The 24,281-nt window shown below is 32.6% G+C and overlaps 1 protein-coding gene across 17 annotated transcripts in view; it reads left to right on the forward strand.

Annotated features, from left to right (window-relative positions):
- Positions 1-24,281, forward strand: part of CEP128 (centrosomal protein 128) — a 495,022-nt gene that overhangs the window by 99,474 nt on the left and 371,267 nt on the right. For all 17 annotated transcript variants that reach the window (XR_012486452.1, XR_012486453.1, XM_074289837.1 and 14 more), the window contains 2 exons: positions 3,233-3,338; positions 7,602-7,762. Coding sequence is in view for 15 of the 17 variants with exons in the window: in XM_074289837.1 (XP_074145938.1) it covers positions 3,233-3,338; positions 7,602-7,762 (267 nt within the window). In the remaining 2 variants the exon portion in view is untranslated. The remainder of the gene's footprint in view (positions 1-3,232; positions 3,339-7,601; positions 7,763-24,281) is intronic.

The following is a 24,281-nucleotide window of genomic DNA, read 5'->3' on the forward strand; positions in this document are numbered from 1 at the left end:
GTTATTATTGTAGGAGAGAATTGTTATATCTTGACAATAGGCCTGACAGTATGGTACAAATTTTGTTATGGTAGACAGTGTATAAAATATCCATTGATTTTTCTGTGATGCAAAAACCCTCTGGAACCAGTGCTACCCCAGAGGAAATTGAATTAAATTTAAATTGAATTCAATGATCTGCTTCCAAGTTACAATCAAACCTTGGTTTTTTATTAGCTTAACTATGCTTTCTATACACTTCCCTTGGGGTGGGGAAGGTTATTTTCTGAGTTTTTGCCCCATTTCAGCTGAGAAATGAAAGTAACTAGTTTAGCTCTTATCAAAGTTTCCTGGTCAATTTTGTCTATTTTTGTACTTACCCTATTTCCAGGTCACAGGATCTCACAGGGACTTCTCCACTGGGCTTATGATTGATCACATCAGTTGAGTGTAGGTCCGTAATCTACATTTGGGTGCCAAAATGTAACATTAGACTAGCTCTCTGGAGGTCCTCTGAATTGGTCCTGGTTTCAGCAAAATAATCACCACAAGAATAGTCAGGAATAAAGTCCAAAGCCATTATTATCTCCTTCACAGTCTGTTTCCTTCACCTGGGGCCGGACTAGCTTTCTGGGGGACCTTCAGATGGGCTTGTCTTAGTGGAGGAATGCAGGAGGCAGGAGAGCCACCAGGGTGATGGGAAATGGAATGTCTCTCTTCCAGTCCTTGTTGGTCCTTATATACTCTATTACAATTACATCATTACAGCACACTATGCATGTGTGAACTTAGAGAACATTACATCACCATGCTAAGTACTAAGTATATATAAATTAGATAACCATTGTGTCATCAATTCCTCTGAGTTGACACCTTGTTTCAAGTATACTTCTTTCAGGTATACTTCTCCAGAGTTCTAACTCTCTTCAGAACACCTATTATGTTCCAGCACTCTTTTATTTATTGATGATCCAAAAACCAAAGCAAAATAGTCCCTTTCATATGGAACTTTATGTTCCAGTGCAGAACATACAGTGTTCTGCAGAATCTGCAAAATAGATATAAGGAAATTTTTGAGTCAGGATAAACTAGTAGCTGGGATTGGGATAGAAATCAGGAAGAATCTTATACAAAAAGAGGATATTTGAGGGTGAATCTTGAAGAAAAGTAAAAATGTAAGAGGTAGAGATGAGAGCATTATTTCAGGCAAGGCACTGCAAAGGCCTGAAGATGGAAGATAGAGTGTCAAAGGTAAGAAACAATAGGATAATGTGACTGGACCAGAGAATTCACAGGAGGAAGTAATATATAATAAGGTTGCAAAGATAAATTGGAGTGAGGTTGTGAAGAAATTTGAATGCAAAATGGAGGAATTTATACTTGATCATAGAGATGATAGGGAGCTGGTGGGATATATTGAGTGGGAGTATGATATCGTAATATCTACATTTTAGGAAAATCATTTTGGCAGCTCTGAGGAAGGTTTCTTGAAGTAGAGAGGTTGTTAGGTCAGGGAAAGTACTAGAAAGCAATTATTATAAAGTCTAGCAAAAGTTGGTTAATGGTAACTTTGTGAGTAGAAAGGTTATATGCAAGAGATATTCAAGAGAAAGAAATAGCATGATTTGGCATCCTGGTAAAGAAACGGGGAAAGAGAATCAGAGACAGAGAGAAAAGGAGAGAGGTAGAGATAGAGAAAAAGACAGGGATAGAGAAAGAGAGAGCTATAGAGAGATACAGAGATGGAGATAGATATGCAAAGAGAATAAATAAGTGCTGAGGCAATTATAGGCACAGATGATGAAATGGTGGATTTTGAATCAAGAAGGTGAGAGCTTACATACTAACTCATATGTTTATTAGTTGTTTAATCCTGGGCAAGCCATTTAGCTTTCTTCAGCCTCATTTTCCTCATCTATAAAACAAGGAATTTAATAGTTGCTACTTCATAAAGTTGTTGTGAGAATCAAATGAGAGAGCACTTGTAAAGGATTTGCTAAACATTAAAGTGCTATATAAGTTCTAGCTATTGTTATTAAATTATTACTAAGACTTAAAGGTAACATTCCAAATTTGTAGGTGTGGGTCCTAAAATGGTGATGGTACCATGAATTGTAATAAAGAAAAATGGAAGAGGAGTGGATTTATGGAGAAAGCTGAGTTCTGTTTTGGACATGATGGATTTGAGATCATCTTATTCAGAATGTTTGCTAGACAGGTGATGCTAGTAGGACTGAAGCAAAGGAAAGGGTTTTCTGTTTAGAGAGCCTTGGTCTGGAGTAAGGATTGCATTATGGAAGAAGTTCAAACAAAAGAGCTGAAAAAAGTGATTAGACAAGTAACCAAACTAAGAACACCAAACTAAGGTTATACACATCTATTTATAGTTTAACATATGTATAAGATATATAACTAAAAAATTATGCATTTATACATGTACACATAATACATCTACATAAATACACATTTTAGTAAATATTTGTATTTTTAGCAAGCAGTTCTTACATTATGATTTGCCATTTGGTCCGCTTGTTTTATCTCATTTATGTCCCCTGATAATCTTATAAATCAGCTAAAAAAGTATTTATCATTCCTTTTTTTTTTTATAGATGATGGAATTGAGAGTCAGAAAAACCAAGTGGCTCATGCAAGATCTTACAGTTACAGAGCCAGGAATGAAACCCAAGTCCCTTGACTTTAGGTCTAGTGTATTCTTTCTGCTACATTATTTGTAGTGCAGTCTACATTGCAAATGGACTCCAGTCTGTCATAAATCTGAATTTAATAATTGTTTGTTTTAGTATGCCAAAGAATTGGAGAGAGAATCTGTATTATAAGCTAAACAGATAGTTTAAATATCTACAAAAGTAAAAGAAAAAATATAAACATTATACAATGTATAAATAGACAAAAGTCTTATGTGGGAGTGAATATTGAAGGAATAGGTAAAGTTAAATCAAAGGAGACTTTCTAAAAGTCAGTTTTTGTGGTGTGATGGACATAGATTGTCAAAGAAGGAGTAACGCAGTCTGTATGCTGGCAAGATCTAGGAAATCAGACAGGTATAGTAAGAAGTTTGAAGAGAAGAGATCATAGTGAATATTGAGAAAGGAAGCTTATGTATTTCTTTGAAGTAGATAGTATAGGACAGAAGTAGTAGTATGTATGGAGTTGGTAATAATTTATAAATTTACTATATTTCTTCTTATTGAGTTTAATTAAACTTATTATTATTATTGTTGTCTGTATTTAGATAGAAGATCTACGTACTCAACTCATGACCTATCAAGCACCACAGATTTCTAGGCAACAAACAAACCAACAGAATGAGCATGAAGATGACAGGAGATTTAGACGAGGTATATTTAAAATCTCATTTAAAATAATTTCTATCAAGGATGTTTGTTGAAAAATAATCTCTGTTCTTTTATAGTGATTATTTTTTGTATTCTCAGTTCTTCCCTACTGCCAGCAATAAGTAGGTAAGTCCAATAGTTCTGGGAGGGTTATCACCACTCCAAATGCTTGTAGCCAACCTTACTGATTCTCACCTGCAGGGCAGAAAATTCAGCTTAGATGAAACAAGAAGAAACCATGAGGGAGAGACAGAAGACACAAAATGTATTAATTAAATTACCTCTTCCCTGCAGATGCCAATGGAGATATTCTTGGGAATAGCAGTGTTTCTGGCCCAGATGTGGCAGTCATCTTTAGGGTAGCAATCTCTGTAGAGATGAAGGCTAACTACTACTTTTATGGACCTGGGAGTAGCAGATATCAAGACTCAGAAAAGCAAATTCTTGATATCAAGTCTTTTACACAGTCAAAATGATGTAGCATTAGAAATCGAAGTAGTTTTATCAATGGATGTAGCATTATCAAAGAAGAGGTATTATAATCTGTCTTTTAACTACATCCTGAGAACTGTACTTTTTTATCCTAAATATGTTATCTTCTTTATTAGAAAGTGAGTTACTTGAGAGTAGAAATTATTTTTTCTGTTAATATCTGCAATGTGCTTGCACAAAGTAAGTGTTTCATAGATATTTTTCATTCCATTCCATTCATTCATTCTCTTATCAATTTTAGGTCTTGGGTTCCCTGGTAGATTATGATTCACAAGTGTTTCTTGAAACCTTAGTTAAATGGTCTCCAAGTTGATTGCCATTTCTGAGCTTTTCTAGTGGTTTAGGGGATTTTTATTGAGCAAAGTAGCATAAATACCCAATCACCAAGTCTTCATCTTTCTTTTTGTTCAATGACTTGAACTCTATAATGCTTTCTTCCTATCTTCCTTCTTTCCTCCTATTCCCAACCATTTCCCCCACTCCTCTGAGGAGTTATAATAACTTGGAGAAATCCAAAGTAGTTTTTCTTCAGGAATAATTTTAGTACCTCTGTTTATTAAAAATATTAAAGTAAAATATCTGTGAAGAACAAAATTTAGTGAGATTCATCTTTAGTAATTTATGTATCAGCTGGCTGAAATCCATTTACCAAAAAAAAAAAAAAAAAAAAAAAAAGGAAATTTCATCATCAATGGTTTAGTCCTTTTGTGAAAAATTCTTTAGCTGTGGTATTCCATGAAACAAAGTATTCAAAATGGCCTCAAGTCTAGTAGTGATAATGGTGGAGTGGCAGAAAAGGAGGCAAAAAATGCCCCAAATCAATCTTTTGTCTGTAAAAATGAATTTTTGGAACTCTAAATGTGAGACCTTTATATGCTGATCATTGAGTTGATACATTGTTGGAGGAAATAAACCACCTTGATTTTTATGTTTTCCCTATCAGTAAATTCAGAAGACCTGTAGACTTCATAGCTGTTTGGAAAGATAAGGCAATAAAAAGACACTAATAAAAAAGTTGGCAGAATAGATTTTATTTTGTATTAAAAGGCAACATGAAACATCATTCATAAGACCACCAGACATTTTGTCTTGCATTGTTCGTAGTGAGTATAATAAAAGGAAAAATTCCCTATGAAATTAATTGTGGGTTATGTATTTATCAGCATTTGTTAGGCTGAAGAAGTAACTGCCAAAAAACTTGGCAAGATCCCTCCCTTGCCAAGAACATTTGAAATAACAAATTACATTTGGAAAATTTCAGGCCCTCTCTGAAATATCCAATGATAACAACAACAACAAACAACAACACTATTACCATCACCAGAAAAACCACTCATATTCTTCTGGTGATGATATATACCTATGAATCAATTTGGCATAACAATCTTAGAGAAACACGAATTACAGGCTAGAAAGTAATGGAGATGAACAATAATGCTACTTCTTTGGAGCTTATAAAAGGACTATTTAAATAACAATGTTCATTGACTATGAGTTTGTTTTATTCTGCTAAGGTATAAGTGAAATGATACAGCAAAAAAGATCTTGCTTTGGTATTCTATGTTTTATAATGTGTTAGATTACCAGACTATTTCTGTTTTTTTAGTCTGTGTATTATTTTGATAATAATGCTACCTACTCTAATACAGGAAAGTGGTGCAATCTCTCATGGGTATTTCTTGGCTCTGAAACACAGGGGAGCCCTCCCTTCCATTATAATTCAGTTTTATTTATTTATTTTGCCCCATGGAGAGAAGGTCCTACAACTAAGAGATGCATCCTCTTTGTTTTTTTTTTTTTTTCCTCCCCTTTTTTGAGGTTGGGGTTAAGTGACTTGTCCAGGGTCAAATAGCTAGGAAGTGTTAAGTCTCTGAGACCAGATTTGAACTCAGGTCCCCCTGAATTCAAGGCTGGTACTCTATCCACTGCACCACCTAGCTGCCTTCTCATCCTCTTTGTTCAGTCAGGCTGGGTTCCAAGCTGCCTCTTCTCAGGATGACAGGAGGGATATTTACTGTTTTTATTGTGTGTAGAAAACATAAATTAACTAATTAAAGATAGTTTCTGATAGGATTGTTGACAAAAGACTTTATTGGGCAGATTTTGAACTAGCTAATTTGTTCAAACCAAAGAGTTATAGATGCTGTATGATTTCAGACTTAGAGAAGATCTTAGAGACCATCAAATAGAGTTTTGTAATTTTACAAATGAATAGATCTTGCTAGTCTTTATTTCATTATGAGAATTAAAATAGATTTCATTTTGCATTGTGTCCCTTTTTTATGTTTTATATGTATATGCATATTTATAAATATATATATGTATATATGTAATTCTTTTTTCCCTACAGCTACATGTTAACTGTCGTTTTGTTGAAGAGAAAGAACTCATTAACAGCAGTTAGATGAGAGACTTCAAAATTTACTTATTGTTGTTGCAACTTACTCTCAGTAGTTCTAGTAAGCTAGGAAAAAAGTGGTCTTTTAATAGTTTTTAAAAGAAAAACAATCTTAAAAAATTTTTAAAACTTTTTCACTCATAATTTTTTTTAAAAAACACTAGAATCCTAACTTATTTCAATAATGTCAAATCAAATTTGCTTGCTTTGTGCTGTAATTTCCAGTAAAACTCTCCTGGTTTAGTAAATCAGTGATTGTAGAAATACAAGTTGTAATAAAAGATTTAACAATACCAGTTCATTATTTATATTGCGAAAAGAGTTTTCATTATTTGAACTTCCATAATAGTGCCTTGGGTGGAATAGTCAGGTTGCAGGTTCCCATTTAACTGAATGGATAAAAGCCACAATTAAGATTTAGAAGAGTAGGATTTCACTGTTTGAAATCCCTTTGGAGAAATTTTAGCTTTGGTAGTTTACTAGCATAATATAATGTTTCTCAGATTGTACTGTAAGAAATTCTGAAATACTGCAAGCATTTAACTTAAAATTGTCATGAATAGATATTAAGGATATTAATTTTAAAGAATTTTAGTGTGAAAGTTTTATTTAAACTAAAGGGTCCTGCCACTGTAGAAAATTGAGATACACTGGCATAGGGCAATTCTTTTGGATTGACAAGAGACAAGAGCTACTTCATTGCATTCATTTTGTAATTATTATTTTATTTGATTCTCCCAACAACTGTAGGAAATAGGTATATTAGTATCCCCATTTTACAGATCAGCCAACTGAGGCAAACAGTTTAAGTAACTTGGCTAAGATCAAACAACTAGTAACTGAGGCCAAATTTTAAATCAGATCTCTCTAACTTCAGGCCTGTCACTCTATCCACTCTAATATGTAGCTACCTCCATTTTAGGATACTTAAGTATCCCATTAAGGTTTTTTGGAAAAGATTCTATATGAAGTAATGGGGATATTAATAATACCTATCTCCCAGGATTGTTGTGAGAATCAAATGAAATACTAATTACAAAATGCTTACTAAGATGCTTAGCACTTTAGAAAGTACTTTATAAATGTTAGTTGTTATTATTACTACTACTACTCAGTATCTTGTTTTGTTTTTATTCCACATGTTTTATTACTTTTGTGTTATATTCCTTGATAGACTATAGATGCCTTTGAGAACTAGGTTTGTTAGCTTTTTTATATACCTTTATATATTGGCACAGTGGATCCCCATAAATGCTTCTTGATGCATGATAATTCCATCTACATTCTTCTGTGTATAAAGGATCTGTATATTATATAAATATTACATTTATGTATGTATATATCACTTAATATGCAATTCTATCTTATCTTAAAAGGGCTTGAGAGGTCTGATCCAGAGAAGCAAGAAATGGAGAAACAGATCTCAGAGCTGAAAGCCAAGTTGAACCATAGTGTCATGATGTCTGAAGTACAGGAATTGAAGCGATGCATTGAGAGAAAAGACAAGGAAAAAGTGCAGTTAGAAGAACAAACTGAGGTGACTGAAATTGTAAATTAAATCTCTAAAACCACAGTTAGGTTTAACAAAATTATCTGATGAACCTGAAAAAAAAAACCGGGAAAATTTGAATTTTTCCTCAATCTAGTTAATCCACAAAAACCTCTTCTTTCTTCTTTATCTATTCATAGCCGAAGTCTTTTCTTTCTTCTTTTCCTAATTTAAATGTTCTTATTCCAATGGCAATTATTTTTCTCTTTGAAAATGTAAGTGATCCCCTCCATTGAGAAACTAGATGTGTGGGGCAGCTAGATGGCAAAATGGATAGAGCACCAGCCTTAAATTCAGGTCTCAGACAATCTGGTCTCAGACACTTAACACTTCCTAGCTGTGTGACCCTGGGCTAGTCACTTAACCCCAGCCTCAGGGGAAAAAAAAACAAAAAACAACAAAAAAAAGGAGAAACTAGATGTGTGTCAATACAATGTTGACAGGTGGGAAATTTCTTTGAAATGTTAGCCTTTTTTTTTTTTTTTTTTTTTTTTCAGACCAAAATCTTTCCAAACTAAAGCTACTTGGACCTGATGGGTTTGAGAAGCATCCTTAAATTTGTAGTTTTATTCTGATCCATCATAAATTAGATTACAGAAATACACATTCCATTATACAGACTGTCCTAGAAGTCATAGTGTAGTTTTAAACTGTTTAAACCTAATAACAACGCTAGTAAGCTTAAAATTGTCCTAAATCTTTTGGGACACCCAGACACCCTATATTAATCTTTTATTTCTAGGATAAATACAGTAATTATAAAAAAAAATTAGAATAAGAGAAGATACATTTGAAACGACTTCATTTTTATTATAATTGAATTATCAAGATCAATCAAATGCTCTATTCAGAAAAGCATCCATCTAGCCTAAAACTTATTCCTTCATTTCTGTTTGGTGAGTTTTAAGCCCAATTAAGTGATTTGTCCAGCATCACACAGCTGCTGCTGAGTGTCAAGTGTCTTGAGGGCAGATTTTAATTCAAGCCTCCCTGACTCTAGGGCTGGTGCTCTATCCACTGTGCCACCTAGTTGCCCCTTTAGTATATATTTTTTATATTAACATGCCACCTATAATTTTATTGAGGTGTTATACTGAGGGATTTCACAATTGAAAATGAACAGTTAGAGATAGTGGGACTTAGTAAGTACAGAAAGTAGTTAATTTTATGAAACTGGAAAAAAAGAATTTTTTTTTATCATCCTTAGAATTTGTATTTTTCAGTTGTGCTATCAAGGAATTATAAAAAATATCTTTTGGATTTTGTTTAGGATTTTAAAGATAAAAAATATTTATAGTCCTTACATAATATATTCCAATGTATTTAATAAATAGCATATCAGAAGTATGCTTAGATCAGTGATAGACTCAAAGCGTTTTAAATTATCATTGTAGGTTGCTTTTACAAAAAAATTTGTATATAGCTAAGAAAAGTAATGTGTTGTAAAAATGTAGTTTTTTTTCTTGAAGTAGAAAGTTTATAAAAAATGTTAGTAACTAACTGTTAGTGAACAAATCCTTTTGCCTGCTGTTCAGAACCAGGAGCGGCTTTTTTTCTCTTTTTCTGTGTGGATTTCATCACTTGATTTTCTATTTGTGGAATGAGCTAAAAAAATTATATTGAGCTGACTGTTTAATTTTTTATTTGCTAATGGTAGTCATCTTTTGCCTATTCACTGACTCTGGACTTTTCCTTTGTCTCTTTGCTTAATTATCCTTTGATTTGTTGGGATCAGAAGTGTTAGAATCATGATGGGAGATTTTGATTTAGGGTACTGGATGTTGAGCTTTAATGTTTTGGTTTTTTTTTATCATGTATATCAAATAGAGAGATACTGTGATTGTTTAATTCTAACGTCAATGTAGGAAATTTTGCATTGAGCTTTTATAATCCTTTTCAAGAGTCTTCCTCTTTGGAGAGGATGAAAAATGAACTTTTCTGTGACATTTAGAAAGAACATCATTCATTTTTACTGTAAGATTTGATTAGTTTCTGCTCAACTCCTTTTAGTCAGAATTTATTGATTAGATTTACTTCAAGTTCATTAAGGGCTTTGATATATCCTGCATAGTTTACAGACATTGTGAAAATGTTTTAGATAGCTTTATGCTCGTTATTAAACTCTCACCTTTTAGTTTAAATGAGAAAAAAAATTTTTTTAAAGTACTTGGGATTAGTTATCTATCTCTTTTTTTTTACAAGTTAGTTTTAAAATAGTATAAACCACTTAATAGAAAGAGATCATGAAATAGCATATTGTCCACTGAAACATGAATTGAACTCCTTACATCTTCTACCTACTATTGTGTGTTCTATGGCTAAATAGGACAAATCTTATTGCCACTTCTGGTGAAAACCTAGTTCAATATCTGATGATAGCTATCATATCTTTTCCTAAGTCTCCTCTTCCCTTGGCTAAATATTCTTTGTACCTTCAACCAATTAATCCCACCATATAAGCTAAGTGTTCTGTAGTTTATCTATGATCAGTAACATTTATAAGGAACTTTTGAGGCTTTTAAAATCCTTTATTTTGTTTGACTCTCACAACAACTCTGGGAGGTAGGTGCTTTCTTGGTCTCATTTTACAAGTAATTGAGGCAGGCAGAGGTTCAATATCTTCTCCAGCTATTAAAGAGCTGATGCAGAATTGGAACTGGGGTCTTTCTGATGCCAAGTAGGTCTAGAGCTCTATTCACTATGCCTCCCAGGTGTTTCTAATGTCTTTATCAATTTCCTTCCTGAAATGTGGTGCCTAGAACTGAAATCAGGACTTCAGAAATGATCTTGTTAAGACAGGGTGCAGGGAGATAGACTACTGCTTTTTTATTCTTGAAAGCTGTGTAATTTTTAATGCATTCTGCAACCTTGCTACCTTTGGTGTTGGTTTGTTTGTATTTTTCTGCCATAGCATCATGTCATATGTATCTTAGTGTAGGGTCCGGCATGAGTAGGCACTAAAAAGTTCTGACTTAATCTTTATATCCCAAACAAAATAACTTACTGCCTTGCTAATGAATGATTAGTTCGTATTTAATTAATTATTGAGGAATTAAGCAATAGAAAATGATTCCTTTGAGAAACATGTTATATTTTCTATCTGTTGCACTTATATATTAGATATTGTGGGTGATTGGGTGGGTTTTGTTATATACTCACATGAATTTCTAGAAAGATTGTAAATTTTTAAAAGTACTTTTACTATGTTACTAATTGTAATAGTTTTGGTTAGACTCAAATACGCAATAAAATATGAGCAATCATTTCACACTAATCAAAACTGAAAGCAAAAGTAGAACTTAACTTTGAGTTTATATAACTTACCTTTGAAAATTTATCTAAGACTTTTAATCAGTAACTGTGCTAAATATACCAAGTACATTAATTCCCTTATTCTAAACTTAAATTGACCCTCATTAACCTCGATAGACTATTTATTTGTATTCCAAAGAATTCCAGGCATCTTTAATCAATGGTTCTGTTCTGATTTAATCTCTGCTGACTTCTTATATCCATTTAGTCAATCTTCCTGAAATAAACTGATATTTGACTTTTAGGTTCATTGAAGAATCTTAAAGGAATATGGGCCATAATTTAAACTAAATGCTAAGTGATAATTAAATGACAACTGACATGATTATTCATCAATAGAAACTTTTTATTCATTTTCCTAAAGTTGGTCTTAAGTAATTGAAAAATAACAGGGAAAAAATAATACATAATAATAATTGATATGGGTGATTAATGCAATGACAGTATTTGGTCAAGGTTTTGCTACTAGTTTTGACGAGTGTAGAAGCAAGTTTTATCTTTGTAGTATCTTTTATTTTGTAATCTGATGTATCAATTGCTTTATCTTATACCACATTTGAATTTATCTTGTTTTGGCACAATCTAAATGAAAAATACAGAAGAAAAGCAGCCAACTTTAATTATAATTATCAATTTTGCTTATCTTTTATCAGTGGAGAAATCTGAGAGATATAAATCACAGTTAGTTGGTTTTGTTTAACTATTTTTCTTTGTTATATGGGATAATTAATTTTTGTATGAAGATAGGCAGATAAAGGGTAGAAGATGAATAAGAGGAATGATTACTATAAAGTGATTAAAAACAAAAGGCAGGAATAAAATTTAAAAGTACTTAGAGATCCTGATTTTAGTTGCAAAGGCCTATTATGCTTGCTTTTTCTCCAAAAAACAATATAAACAAGTTAATTGCTACTTTATGTAGGTACATGTTTTTAAATCTACCAGTAACTTTATTTTTTTGTCTTATTTTTTTATAGGTTATACATGTACATTCATTTTTTTATATGCATTTCTTTATGAATCATGTTGGGAGAGAAAAATCAGGACAAAAAGTAAAAACCTTGAGAGAGAAAAAAACACGAAAAAAGAAAAAAGTGAACATAACATAAACTTTTGTTATTTTTAGATAAAATTATTTTCATCTTAAAAATTATCAATAGTAATGCATGCATATATGCTAAAACAGATGTGATCCTGGATGCTTTAATCTCTTTAATATTGGAGAAAATCTCATATTTTGCTGCTTGCCCCAGTTTCTTCATGTATAAGAGTGATGTCATGAATTTTCTGAAAATGAAAACAGCCACATTTAAGAAATACTTCTATTTGTTGACCTCATCAGTCTAATTCTTGGACCCACAAATTGGGGAGAAATCTTCTTCCGTATTTCACATATACTGAGGTACCAGAAAGGGGAACTGGACTGAATATCTTTATTTTGTTTAATTTGACCCTCAATTTTAATTAAGCTTTTGCTCTTTATTGACCAATAAAGAGACACAATTTACTAAGCACTTGAGGGAAAATTTTATCTTCAGTTTTTCTTTTCCTTTTCCTTTTCCCACTGGATTCTAAATTCAGGGTTATTTCAATTCCATGTTTTTTATTGATATGCATAAAATTGATGTTAAATACTTATTTTTTTAATTTTCTGAGATCTGTTTGCTCTTTACTAAAACAATGGGATATTTATACTTCTTTAGTTAAACAGAAGGTAGGTAGGTAATTCTTAAATAAAATTTCTATAAAGATGAAATTTACTTGAGAAAATTATTATTGAAAGACTTGCTAGGAAGAAAAAAAAAACATGCCATAAAATAAGATAATAACTTTTCAGTATATACGTAACTGATAATTACTTATTTCTTGGCCACTAAAGATATCTTTAAAAAAAGAGGAGTATTTTTTGAAATAAGCAGAATTTAATTATTCGTGTATTATTCTGACAGACTTTATAGCTAATTTATCTTTAGAGTGACTTTAGTCTGATAGCTATCATCTTAAATGGAAAAGTAAATTGTTTTCTCTGTGTTTGTTTCTAGGCAGATTTCCATTCCTGCATAAAAAGAAATGAGATGATTATATAATGTAATTAATGGGTCAGTTCCCCAACTAAGCAAATGGCCTGAAACTCCCTGTACTTACCTTCTTCTTCTGTAACTTATGACAAAGTTTGAGGCAGTTACCTGAGTCACATAAAGGTTATGTCTTGTCCCAGTCATGTAGCCCAAGATAAAAAACTTGAAACTCTTGACTCTCATCCCAACATCTTTGCTCCAAATTTTTTTTGATCATTTACTTTTATTAGTAAAAAATTTTTACCATGTATAAACTACAGTTATTCACATATTACATAGTTTATTACTATATGAATATATCATTTATAACAAAATATGAAAAAATTAAAAAGTCTCAATCAAGATGAAATAAACATTAAAATAATTTTTACTTTATTCATTGCACAAAAACCTTTTTTCCCCTCACTAAAATATTATTAATATTTTTAGTGCTTCATTATTTTTTTTGAAAATTTCATTTTAACTCTTTGTTTATAGTTAAACAATTTATAGTTAAAAATTTGAAGGTCTGGTTTTAAGTTCAGTGTATTTTGATACTTGATTTTAATGACAGTCAGAGCTAAAAAATAACAGCTTTCAAAGCTACATAGAACCAGTAAAAGAAGTTCATTAGTAGATACAAAATCATGATCTTGTTTTTAATTATGTAATGGGTGTGTGTGTGTGTGTGTGTGTGTGTGTGTGTGTGTGTGTGTGTGTGTGTTTTCCCCTAAAATGTCCCTCTCTTTAGGCCATATGGAGCCTCAGGTTTATCTTCATGGACTCCTTGGTTCTGAGGAGAGGGGATGTTACAACTTCCAGTCAAGGAAACAATTAGGAATAATTAGGAGCTACTGATCGAAGATGTTCTTTAGCAAGAGGTCAGCTCATATTTTGCACTAAAAGGGGCCAGAAGTCCATGCCCAGCTTCATGGGGAAATGTTCCATTCCAACCTTTACTGTATTCCTTTTTTCAATTGTATCTCTCAGTTGTTCAAAGATCTGTATTCAAATTTTGTTAGTAAGTTTCCATCTTTTTTGATGGCACTGAGATAACCCAGGCAATAAAATTCAAAATAGCTGAGATTTTGGTAATTTAGAGAACAATTTATTTACCGGCCCCGGCCAGGACACACTCTCAGTAGAGTACCTCTGGAACAGAAGTAGGGACAGGTTTATAAGCATTCTGGTTCAGTCTTGCGGTTACATTTGATGTTAAACAGTGACTCGACTTTCTGCTTAGGGGGAAAGATAGGGGACTTAGAATGGCAGGTGTTTGACATAGATTATTTTGAGAGAGATCAGGGTTATCGATCATTGTCAGGCAACCATCCTTATTTATTTATTTATTTTTTTACTATAATAGACATACATCTAGATGTTCAATAGTATTCTTAAATAATTAATTAGAAGAATATTCATTACTCATGGTTAGGCTGGACCAATGTAGCCAGAAGATTCTAGTACTTGAATTAAAAGTTCAATGGTTTTTTTTTTTTTTTTTTTTTTTTCTGAGGCAATTGGGGTTAAGTGACTTGCCCAGGGTCACACAGCTAGGAAGTGTTAAGTGTCCGAGATCACATTTGAACTCAGGTCCTCCTGACTTAAGGGCTGGTGTGCTATCCACTGCACTATCTAGCTGCCCCAAGTTTGAAGTTTTTTTTTTTTTCCTCAATCAATTACAAAATAGGAAAAAAAAGTACATTCTGAGGAATACATGATCTCAACAAGAAGTCTGAAAAGTAAGTAGGAATGAAGAGGAAAATAAATAGGAATGAAAAGAGTACCACTTCTAGACTTTATACTATATTTTAAAGTAGCAAAAATTATCAAGATTATTTAGTGATATTAAATAAATAAAGAAAAATGAAACAGTGGGACAAGTAAATTCAATAATTTGGTGTTTGATAAACCTGAAAATATAAACTACTTTGGGGGTGGAGGAAAAGACTTCCTCCTTGACAAGTGATGAGAAAATTGAAAAATAGTCTGGCTTAAATTGAGTTTAGAGTAGCGTCTTACACTGTATACAACAAAAATCTCAAGTTTGAAATGTAGTATTAATATAAAAGGCTAAATTCTTGGGGAGGGGAATAGTAGAGCATGCAGTGACATGTCTTTTACTATTATAGCAACAGGGAGTAATCTTAACCAAATAAAGGATAGAAGATAACATGAAAGATAAACATCAGTGCAGCTGAATTAAGGATAATTTCTCAATTAGTGAATTTATTTAAACCAAATACCATTGAGAAAGACTTAGCCATAACATACATACATACATACATATATATATATATATTTATCATAGTAAAATTTGATCCTTCTATACCTGTGCTTCTTAAAAATTTTGAATATATTTGTTTCAAACTTATTTTCTGTATTTTGGTATAATGTTGAGGTTTATGTTTAGTTTTGCTAGACAATTATCTAATATTGAGCTTAATGTTTCATTCCTTGTATAAGTTCAATGTGATCATAGGGAATGAATGATGGAGGGGGAGGGGAAGAGTGGGATATGATAATATTGGTTTATTTTTCTCTACTTTATCTCTCCCTTTATTGTATCCTACTTTATTTTATTAGGAACATATTTGTCTCAAAAGAAGTCTAATAATTTTCCCTTAAGTTACTGAAAATAATTTTATATCATAGGTGTTAATAATGAATCTCTAATTATCTGATAACTTTTTCCCCTCTTGCTTACAAATATACCTAGAGCTTTTCTGTCTTTAAAATACCTCACTTGAACCTGCCATTGCCTTATGTGAATCATCATTCTCTTCCCTTCTACAACCAAACTCCTCTAAAAATTTGTTTAAACTCATTTCCTCCATGTCTTCTTCTCTTATTATTCAGTGCTTTGCAATGTAATTTTTGCCTTTATCATTCTACTGAAACTTCTCCAAAGAATTTCCAGTGACCTCTTCATTGCCAAATTCAATGCCCTTTCCCCATGTTTCTGTTCCTCATCCTAGAACAGTTATCCTTAAGGGTAGGGCACCTTCTCAGTGTATGCAATTGTTTACCTCCTACTCCTCTTCTGTACTCTCTCCTCTGTGTTTTTATTGTCCCTTTTCTGCCTACCTGTTTCTCTTATCAGTATGCTTTGCTGGATACTCTTGTAATGTGAGCTCCCAAAAATCTATTCTAAGCCCGCTTTTCTTCTCTCAGTGATTTTATCAGTTTCTGTGGGTTTATCATCTGTATGCAGACTATATCACTATATATATATGACTATATATATATATATATATATATATATATATATATAGACTATATATATATGTATATCACTGGATATAGTTTTTCTTGGGCTCCAAACTTATAATACCAATATTTACTGGACATTTTGAATTCTGTTTCTTTGTCACCTCAATATTGTCACGTCTAAAATAGAACTCATTATTTTTTGCCTCCAAATCTATCCTTTGTAAATTCTGGGCTAACTCCTTGGAGACCTCAGAATCAGAGGGAGTCAAGATAAGCAAAAGTCCTTGGTCTTTAGGGGATGAAGTGAAGAGGATTGACAAAACTGCCATATACTCTCCACCCATCTACCTCCTGTCTCCAAAGTGAGTCTGGATTGTCTTACTCCACTCCCTAATCCCTCCTACAATTTTCTGTATACTTCAAAAGATGCAAGCCAGCACCAAATAGTGAGAAGGGCTATTTTTCCAAACATATGCTAATAGATTATTGTCCAATAGGTAATTAGCCTTAAGTGCTCGGTTGTGTGATTCAAGCACACCTTTTAAGAGTTTCAGCCCTTTACAATCCTTCTTCTGAATTTTTCTATTTTTGTTTGGCATATCATTTTGAAATTACATTCATTTTTGCCCAGAACTGCTTTCTCCAATGTTACAAATGATTTCCTAATTGCCAAATCTCATGCAATTTTCTCAGTCTTCATCATTCTTGACTTTTGTTGATTTCGACTTTGTTGATTGTCCTGTAAATTAGTCACTTAGTCATCAGCACTCAATAAGCTAAAATATTGTGGATACAAAAAAAAAAGACAAAAAAAATTTAAAATAATCATCCAATCCTTGCTCTCAAGCAGTGTACATTTGAATTAGAGAAGCAATATAATTATGTGACCCTAGGCAAGTCACTTAACCCCAATTGCCTCAGCAAAAAAAAAAAAAAAAAAAGTGATTCCCTATAAGAGTGGCAGCTAGTATATTGATTTGTATTTGGGTTTTCTTCCCTCAAACAACTCTCAGAGTGTTACTTTGTATCTATTGTTTATGTATAAAGTAAATAGAAAGTATATGAAGGTGAAGTAGTACATTGAACCTCCATCTAAAATTCCTCTACAAAGATCTGAAAAGCACATCAAAATGAATCTTGATCAGAAAATCCAAGAAAAAAATCATATCCATTTTTCTGATTCAAGGGGGATAGAGAAACATGAATGAGTGTCCTAGTACTGCGTACAGGATCTAAACAGGAGCTCACTGTGTCTTTCATTCCAGGACAGGGAGAGACAGTGTATTAGTGAAAGAAGAGTTCCCAGATCCATCACAGAACTGTTTAAGTTTGTATAGGATGTATCAACAAGGATCATTTGACAATTGTTGCTTGCTATCCAGTTCTGAAGTCATAAAATAGACTGTAAGTTTGAGAGGAAAGAAACAACTATCTGAGCATAAAAAAGATAGAATGAATGATGTGAGAATGGTTTTAAAAATCTTCAAGCAAAACTTCAAAGAAAAACCCCTCTTGGTCACAGATTTAACTAAAATACCTAGGAAAAATGAAAATTTAAAACAATTTTAATTAAAAAAAATGGTATCCCTAGTATAAAAAGAAAAGAAATGAGAACTATGTAAGAAATTGTTGGAAAGAAAATTAATAGTTCAAGCAATAGATCTGATGAGGAGTAAATGATGAGGAGTAAATTGTGGTGTAAATTGTGGTCTAAACCGAGATGGGTCAGTTCCTTTCTCTCTCTTCTTCCTTCCCCAAAGTAACCAATGGCGGGTTCGGCAGCAAAGGAATTTGCTACTTAATGCTGTATGGAAACATAGTCTTTATTGATTAGAATGGAAACACCGGAGAGCGGGTGGGCAAAATGGCTGCATGGTACAAGGCCATTTTTGCAAAGAGCAGATCTCCGAGTTCTCTCTTATACCATTGCACAATCATTCAGCCTGAGAGTGATGTAAGGAGGCCCTGGAGAATGATGTAAATAAGATAAGGACTCTCTTGTTATCTTTTGGGGACAGACAGAAGTCTCTTCCCAAAAGGAATTTCCTGATGCCATTTGGTCTATCTGAGCAGATTAGAATGGGGGCTGTAAAACCCTGGCCAGCTCAGATAGCCCAAATTAGTTTGACCACATCTTGTATCAAAGGTCCAAGTCCCAAAGGAAGTTGGAGATCAAACAAGGAATATCAAGGGGCTACCGCCCTGAACAGATCCTCTGAAAATTGGAAATAATTTGGAAGCAGGAAGTGAAAAGGAGAAAGAAGGGAGTAACAAAATGGGAAGGTAGATTAGAGATTAGAGCTAATCAAACAAAACTCTTAAGGCTGAACAAAGATATTTCTAGCAGCTCTTTTTTTCCCCTGCAGTGGCAAAAGATTTGAAAGCTGAAGGGATGCCCATCAATTGGGAAGTGACCAAAAAATGATTGCCTTTTGGATATTTCAAATTGGATGTCCTATAGCTTTCTCAGACTTAAAATTTCTGAAACAGAACTCATTTTTTCATTGATATATTCTCTTCTCCCCATCTTTTCTATTATTGTCAAGGATATCATTATCGCATGGAAGCTTACAGTCTCAGTATTATTCTTGAATTCTTATATCCACTCTACATATCCAATCTGTGTCTATTCATTATCCCCACTTTCACTCCTCTTTTGGGATCCCTATTAGTCTAATATTTTTACTTCTTGCTTTGTCTTCCAAATCAATTTATTATCATGCATGTTCTTTATTTGCTTTTTCAATTTTGTTGATTCCTAGATTTGTTCTTATATTTAATTATCAATCTGTCCTCAGTATTACTTATTTTGTTATTGCTTTTTCCATAGATATTTGTAGCCTTGGGAGATAATTTTATAATTGTTCTACCTGCTTCATTTTTTTCTTGTGTTGTTTAACTGCTTCAAAGTTTCTTTAATATAGTAATCTTCCAGTTTATTTTTTGGTTTTCTGTTCCATCTATGATGCTTCAATTTGACTTTCCAGAGGAGTTTTTATTACTTTTTTATTGAATTTGAACTTTTATTTTGAATATCAAAAAAGAGCATTTCTATACACAAATGAGAACACAAAAGAGGATTCTATATGAAACCAGATCTCTGTTTCATACTCTTTATTTCTTTAAAGTATATAATAAATATTACCTTCTTTTTATTTATTTATTTTACTTATTGAACATTTTTCTTGTAAAAACAATTTTTATATTTGTTTTTAAGACTTTTGAGTTCCAGATTCTTTCCCTTATTCCCACCTCCAGTCCCCATTAAAAAACCACATATGGAGTTATGAAAAACATTTTCAGAAAAGTTATGTTGTGAAAGAAAACAGATCTCTCAACCTAAAAAAAGTCCTCAAGAAAAATAAAGTTAAAAAAAAAAGAGAGACAATATGCTTTAGTCTGTATTCAGACATAATTAGTTCATTCTCTGGGAATGGATGGGATTTTTCTTTTTCTAAAAATTATTATATTTTTTATTTATAAAACATATGCATAGGTAATTTTTTCAACATTGGCCCTTGCAAAATCTTCTGTTCCAAATTTTCCCCTCCCCCCCACCTCCTCCCTTGGATGGCAGGTAGTTCAATACATGTTAATTTTGTTAAATTATACATTAAATCCAATATATGTATTCATATTTATACAGTTGTCTTGTTGTACAAGAAAAATTAGATCTAGAAAGGGGAAAACCTGAGAAGAAAAAGAAAAATACAAGCCAACAAAACAGAAAGAGTAAAAATGCTATGCTGTGGTCCACACTCAGTTCCCATAGTTCCCATAGTTTTCTCTCTCTGGGTATTGATGACTCTCTTTATTACTATATAGTTGGAACTAATCTGAATCATCTCATTGTTGAAGAGAGCCATATCCTTCAGAATTGAACATCGTGTAGTCTTGTTGTTGCCATCTATAATGATCTCCTGGTTCTGTTCATTTCACTTAGCATCAGTTCATGTAAGTCTCAACAGGCCTCTCTGAAATAACCTGCTCATTATTTCTTATAGAGCATCAGTATTCCATAATATACATATACCACAATTTATTCAGCCATACTCCAATTGATGAGCATCCATTCAGTTATGGATAGAATTTTTCATCATAAGTCCTTCAGAGTAGTCGTGGATCATTATTCTGCTGAGAATAGCAAAGCTATTTATAGCTGATCATCCCAGAACATTGTTATTATTTTATGTACAGTACATTTCACTTCACTTGAGTTCAAGAAGTACTTTCAAGGTTTTTTCTGAGAGCATTATGCTAATCATTTCCCATAGAATATTCTGTCATAATCACCACCCACCATTTCTTCAGCTATTCCCCAATTGATGGGTGTTCCCTCAATTTCCAATTTGTTCTGAGAAGAGAATTGCTATAAATACTTTTGTACATATAGCTCCTTTTTCCTTTTTTTAAAAAAAAAAAAACTTTTTTGGGATTCATTCCTAGTATTGGTATTGTTAGATTAAAAGGATATGCTTTGAGTATAGATCATACCTTTTGATCATTTATCAATTACTTAAACCTTTATTTACTTAAATCTTTTCTGATATAGAAGTTCCTTATTGAATTTAAAATTTTCTTTGACTTATTACTAATAATTACTAATTTTAAATTATTAAACTGGAAAGATTGTAAATATTACAAGTTTTAGTGATGTTTCTGGATTCTGTTCCACTTAGAAGGACTCTCAAGGATGGAGTTGGTAGGGGAAGGAAAGCATTGAGTCCTCTGAGCTTTTACGGGGAACTGAGAAGGGTGATAATTTTCCTGATGGAGAGAGGACTGGGAGTATCTGATTCTGGGAAAGGGATATTAGCCCCTTAATTTCTTTGGATTGTAGAGTTGTGCTGCAAATTTTCTCCCAGTCCATTGTTTGCCTTTTCCAAAATGGGGCTAGAATGCATTTAAAAAATTTTTTTTGATTAAGTAGGATGTGGTAGGCTGGGCCATATATAGGGAGTTCAAAGAGCTTTCAAGCCCTATGTATTAATAGGGCATTAGGGAATTGCAGAAACTTACATCTAAGATCCCTTGTTAACCTTGGCTGGAAAGAAATTTGGGAATTCCCTAGCCTTGGTCAGTCAGATAGATGAAAGCAGAATCTCTCATCCCACACAGCTTAGATGGTTCTGGAAGAAAGAAGGAACATCAATTAAGGTATGTCCCAAAGTCTTGGGGTGAGGTTGGCATCCTGATTCTGGTTTTGATTCTTCCCACACCCCCAATAATATTTTATTTTTCTAATTACTTATAAACATTATTTTCAACATTCAGTTTTGTAATATTTTGGGGTTTCAAATTTTTTCCTTTCCTTACCTTACCTCCCTCTTCCCTAAGACAGCAATCAATCTAGGTATATATACAATCATTTTGAACATATTTCTATGCCAGTCATATTGTGAAAGAAAAATCAGAACAAAAGGGGAAAAACTATGAGAGAGAAAAAACAAACCAAAAAAAAAAAAAAGGTGAAAATTGTATGCTTCTATTTGCATTTTTAGTCTCATAGTTTTCCCTCTGGATACCGATGGCATTTTCCATCCCAAGTCTCTTGGAATTATCTTGGATCACCACATTGCTAAGAAGAGCTAAGTCTATCATAGTTGGTCATCACATAACCTTGCTGTTACTGTGTACTGTGTTCTCCTGGTTCTGCTTACTTCACTCAGCTGATATCAGTTCATTTAAATCTTTTTTAGGCTTTTTTGAAATCAGCCTGCTCATCTTTTTCTATAGAACATTAATATTCTGTTACATTAATATCCTGGTCTTGATTCTTGATGAGACAACTCAAATTATATTCTTAATTCCTTTCTCTCAATTATTTTTCATGAAATGGCATATTAATTTTTTTCTTCTTTTTAAAAATTTTGAACTAAGTTCAAACATTAAACACTAAGAAAAAAACACCAAAATCCCTATACATCTCCATAAACAATGATGAAAAAGAGCTGTTGTGAGGTTGTACATGAAACTGACAGTCTTTATTATGTAGAGTTTTTAAGTATAAAATAAATTTAATATGTGAATTTCAGTTTTCTTGCTTGTTTTGGGCTCCTTCTGGCTTTCCTTTTTTTTTTTTTTGAGGGAACTGCTAACAGATTTTACTAACAGGTAATGAATTATGTTTTAGTCATATTAGCATGTCCAATAGTTAATTGGTGATATAGGCATGAATCTCAGGAGAGAGGTAAATGAATTGATTTGGGAATCATGTTCAATTAAGGTGCTTGAACTCATGGAAATGAGTGAGATTATAGTTAGAAATTTGAGTGAGACAAGAGGTGACCCACTAGGACAGCACATTGGTCAACAGCAAAATAAAAGTGGAATTAGAGATTTAAAGAGATTTAAATGCCAGAAGAATTTATGCTTAATCCTTAGAGTTAATAGGGAGCTGCTAGTGGCTTTTTTGTTTGTTTGTTTTTGAGCTAGTGAATGATGTAGTGAGATCCACTTTTTAAGGAAAATTACTTTAGTAGCTATGTAAAAAAGCAATTTTTATGAAGGCTTTGAGTTCAGTGAAATAAGAATATTGATCAGTTTTTTCAACCCTTTTTTGTTTGTGCATTTGGTCCACTAAAATTTCTTTCTAAATTAATGTTTTTATGGTTTCAGGGCATCTGAAATAGGGAATGAAAAAGGAGAAAATATGTACATAAGACTTAAGTCCAAATGGCAATTAATAAGGTATAGTCTTTACGGTCAGCTAAAGAAGAGTGATGCTACATTTCAAATCTGTGAATGGATTGTGGTAGAGGTTTGATAGCCTCTGGAGTGACTTTCAAGGTTTTCATTTTTGTATAGGAAAGCTCCATTTCATTGTGGGGAACAATGTACCTCACCTGCAGATGTCGGATTTAGAATCTTGAGTGAAGTAATTAATTGAGGGCAATGAGACTAGAATATGAGAGTATTTTCCAGTTTATTCAAAGTTGTCTAATGCAGGGAATTTAGAGGATTTCATTTATCATCTAGGCACTTTAGTATTATTTCGGTAGATACTTAAACAGTAATAATTGGGAAGGGAGAACATCTTTGCAATTAAAATTACATAGATAAGAATGAGGATAGTTAGGTAATATAAACATGAGTTTTCTCAAGAAATTCTGTTCCATGCCAGGAAGATGATTTTTGGTTGTTCTCTTGAGTATGAAAGACTTTGGATAAAAGTGCCCTTAGGATCCTACATTTGAATGTTAAATCATATTTTTTAGGGGAGAAAGAAATAAATTTCCAATACAAAAAAATAGACCCTTTTGTGGAAAAAAAGACCCCAGTTATAAATGTTACTATGTATAATATTGCATATGAATTAGATATCTTATAGAAAACTTTATCTTTTCATTTGCATTCCCCAGAGTAAAAATGCTGCTTCTGGACAACATTTTAAGAAGCAAACATATCTTTTTTTTTAGCAAACATATCTTTATACCATCAGTCATAAACACCACAAAACAGGCACTGTGAAATAAATTTGGGTAGTTTTTACTTAGTATGCACTGCAACATAGTGCAGAGGAGATTGGAGTGGGGAGAGATTTGGAGCAGGGAGAATTTTTTTTTCTTTTATTAAAGCTTTTTATTTTTTAAAACATATGTATGGAGAATGACTGCAAACCTTGTGTTCCAATTTTTCTTCCTTTTCCCCTATCCCCTCCCCTAGATGGCAAGTAGTCCAATATATGTTAAACATGGTAGAAATATATGTTAAATTCAATATATGCATACTTATTTATATAGTTATCTTGCTGCAAAAGAAAAATAGAATCAAACCAGAAAAAAATGAGAAGCAAAATAAAATGCAAGCAAACAACCACAAAAAAGAGTGAAAATGCTGTGTTGTGAACCACACTCAGTTACCACAGGCCTCTAAGTATAGATGGCTCTATTCATCACTAAACAATTGGAAGTGGTTTGAATCAT

The sequence above is a fragment of the Sminthopsis crassicaudata genome, chromosome 2 (genome assembly GCF_048593235.1).
Source record: "Sminthopsis crassicaudata isolate SCR6 chromosome 2, ASM4859323v1, whole genome shotgun sequence".
NCBI classification, from domain to species: domain Eukaryota; kingdom Metazoa; phylum Chordata; class Mammalia; order Dasyuromorphia; family Dasyuridae; genus Sminthopsis; species Sminthopsis crassicaudata.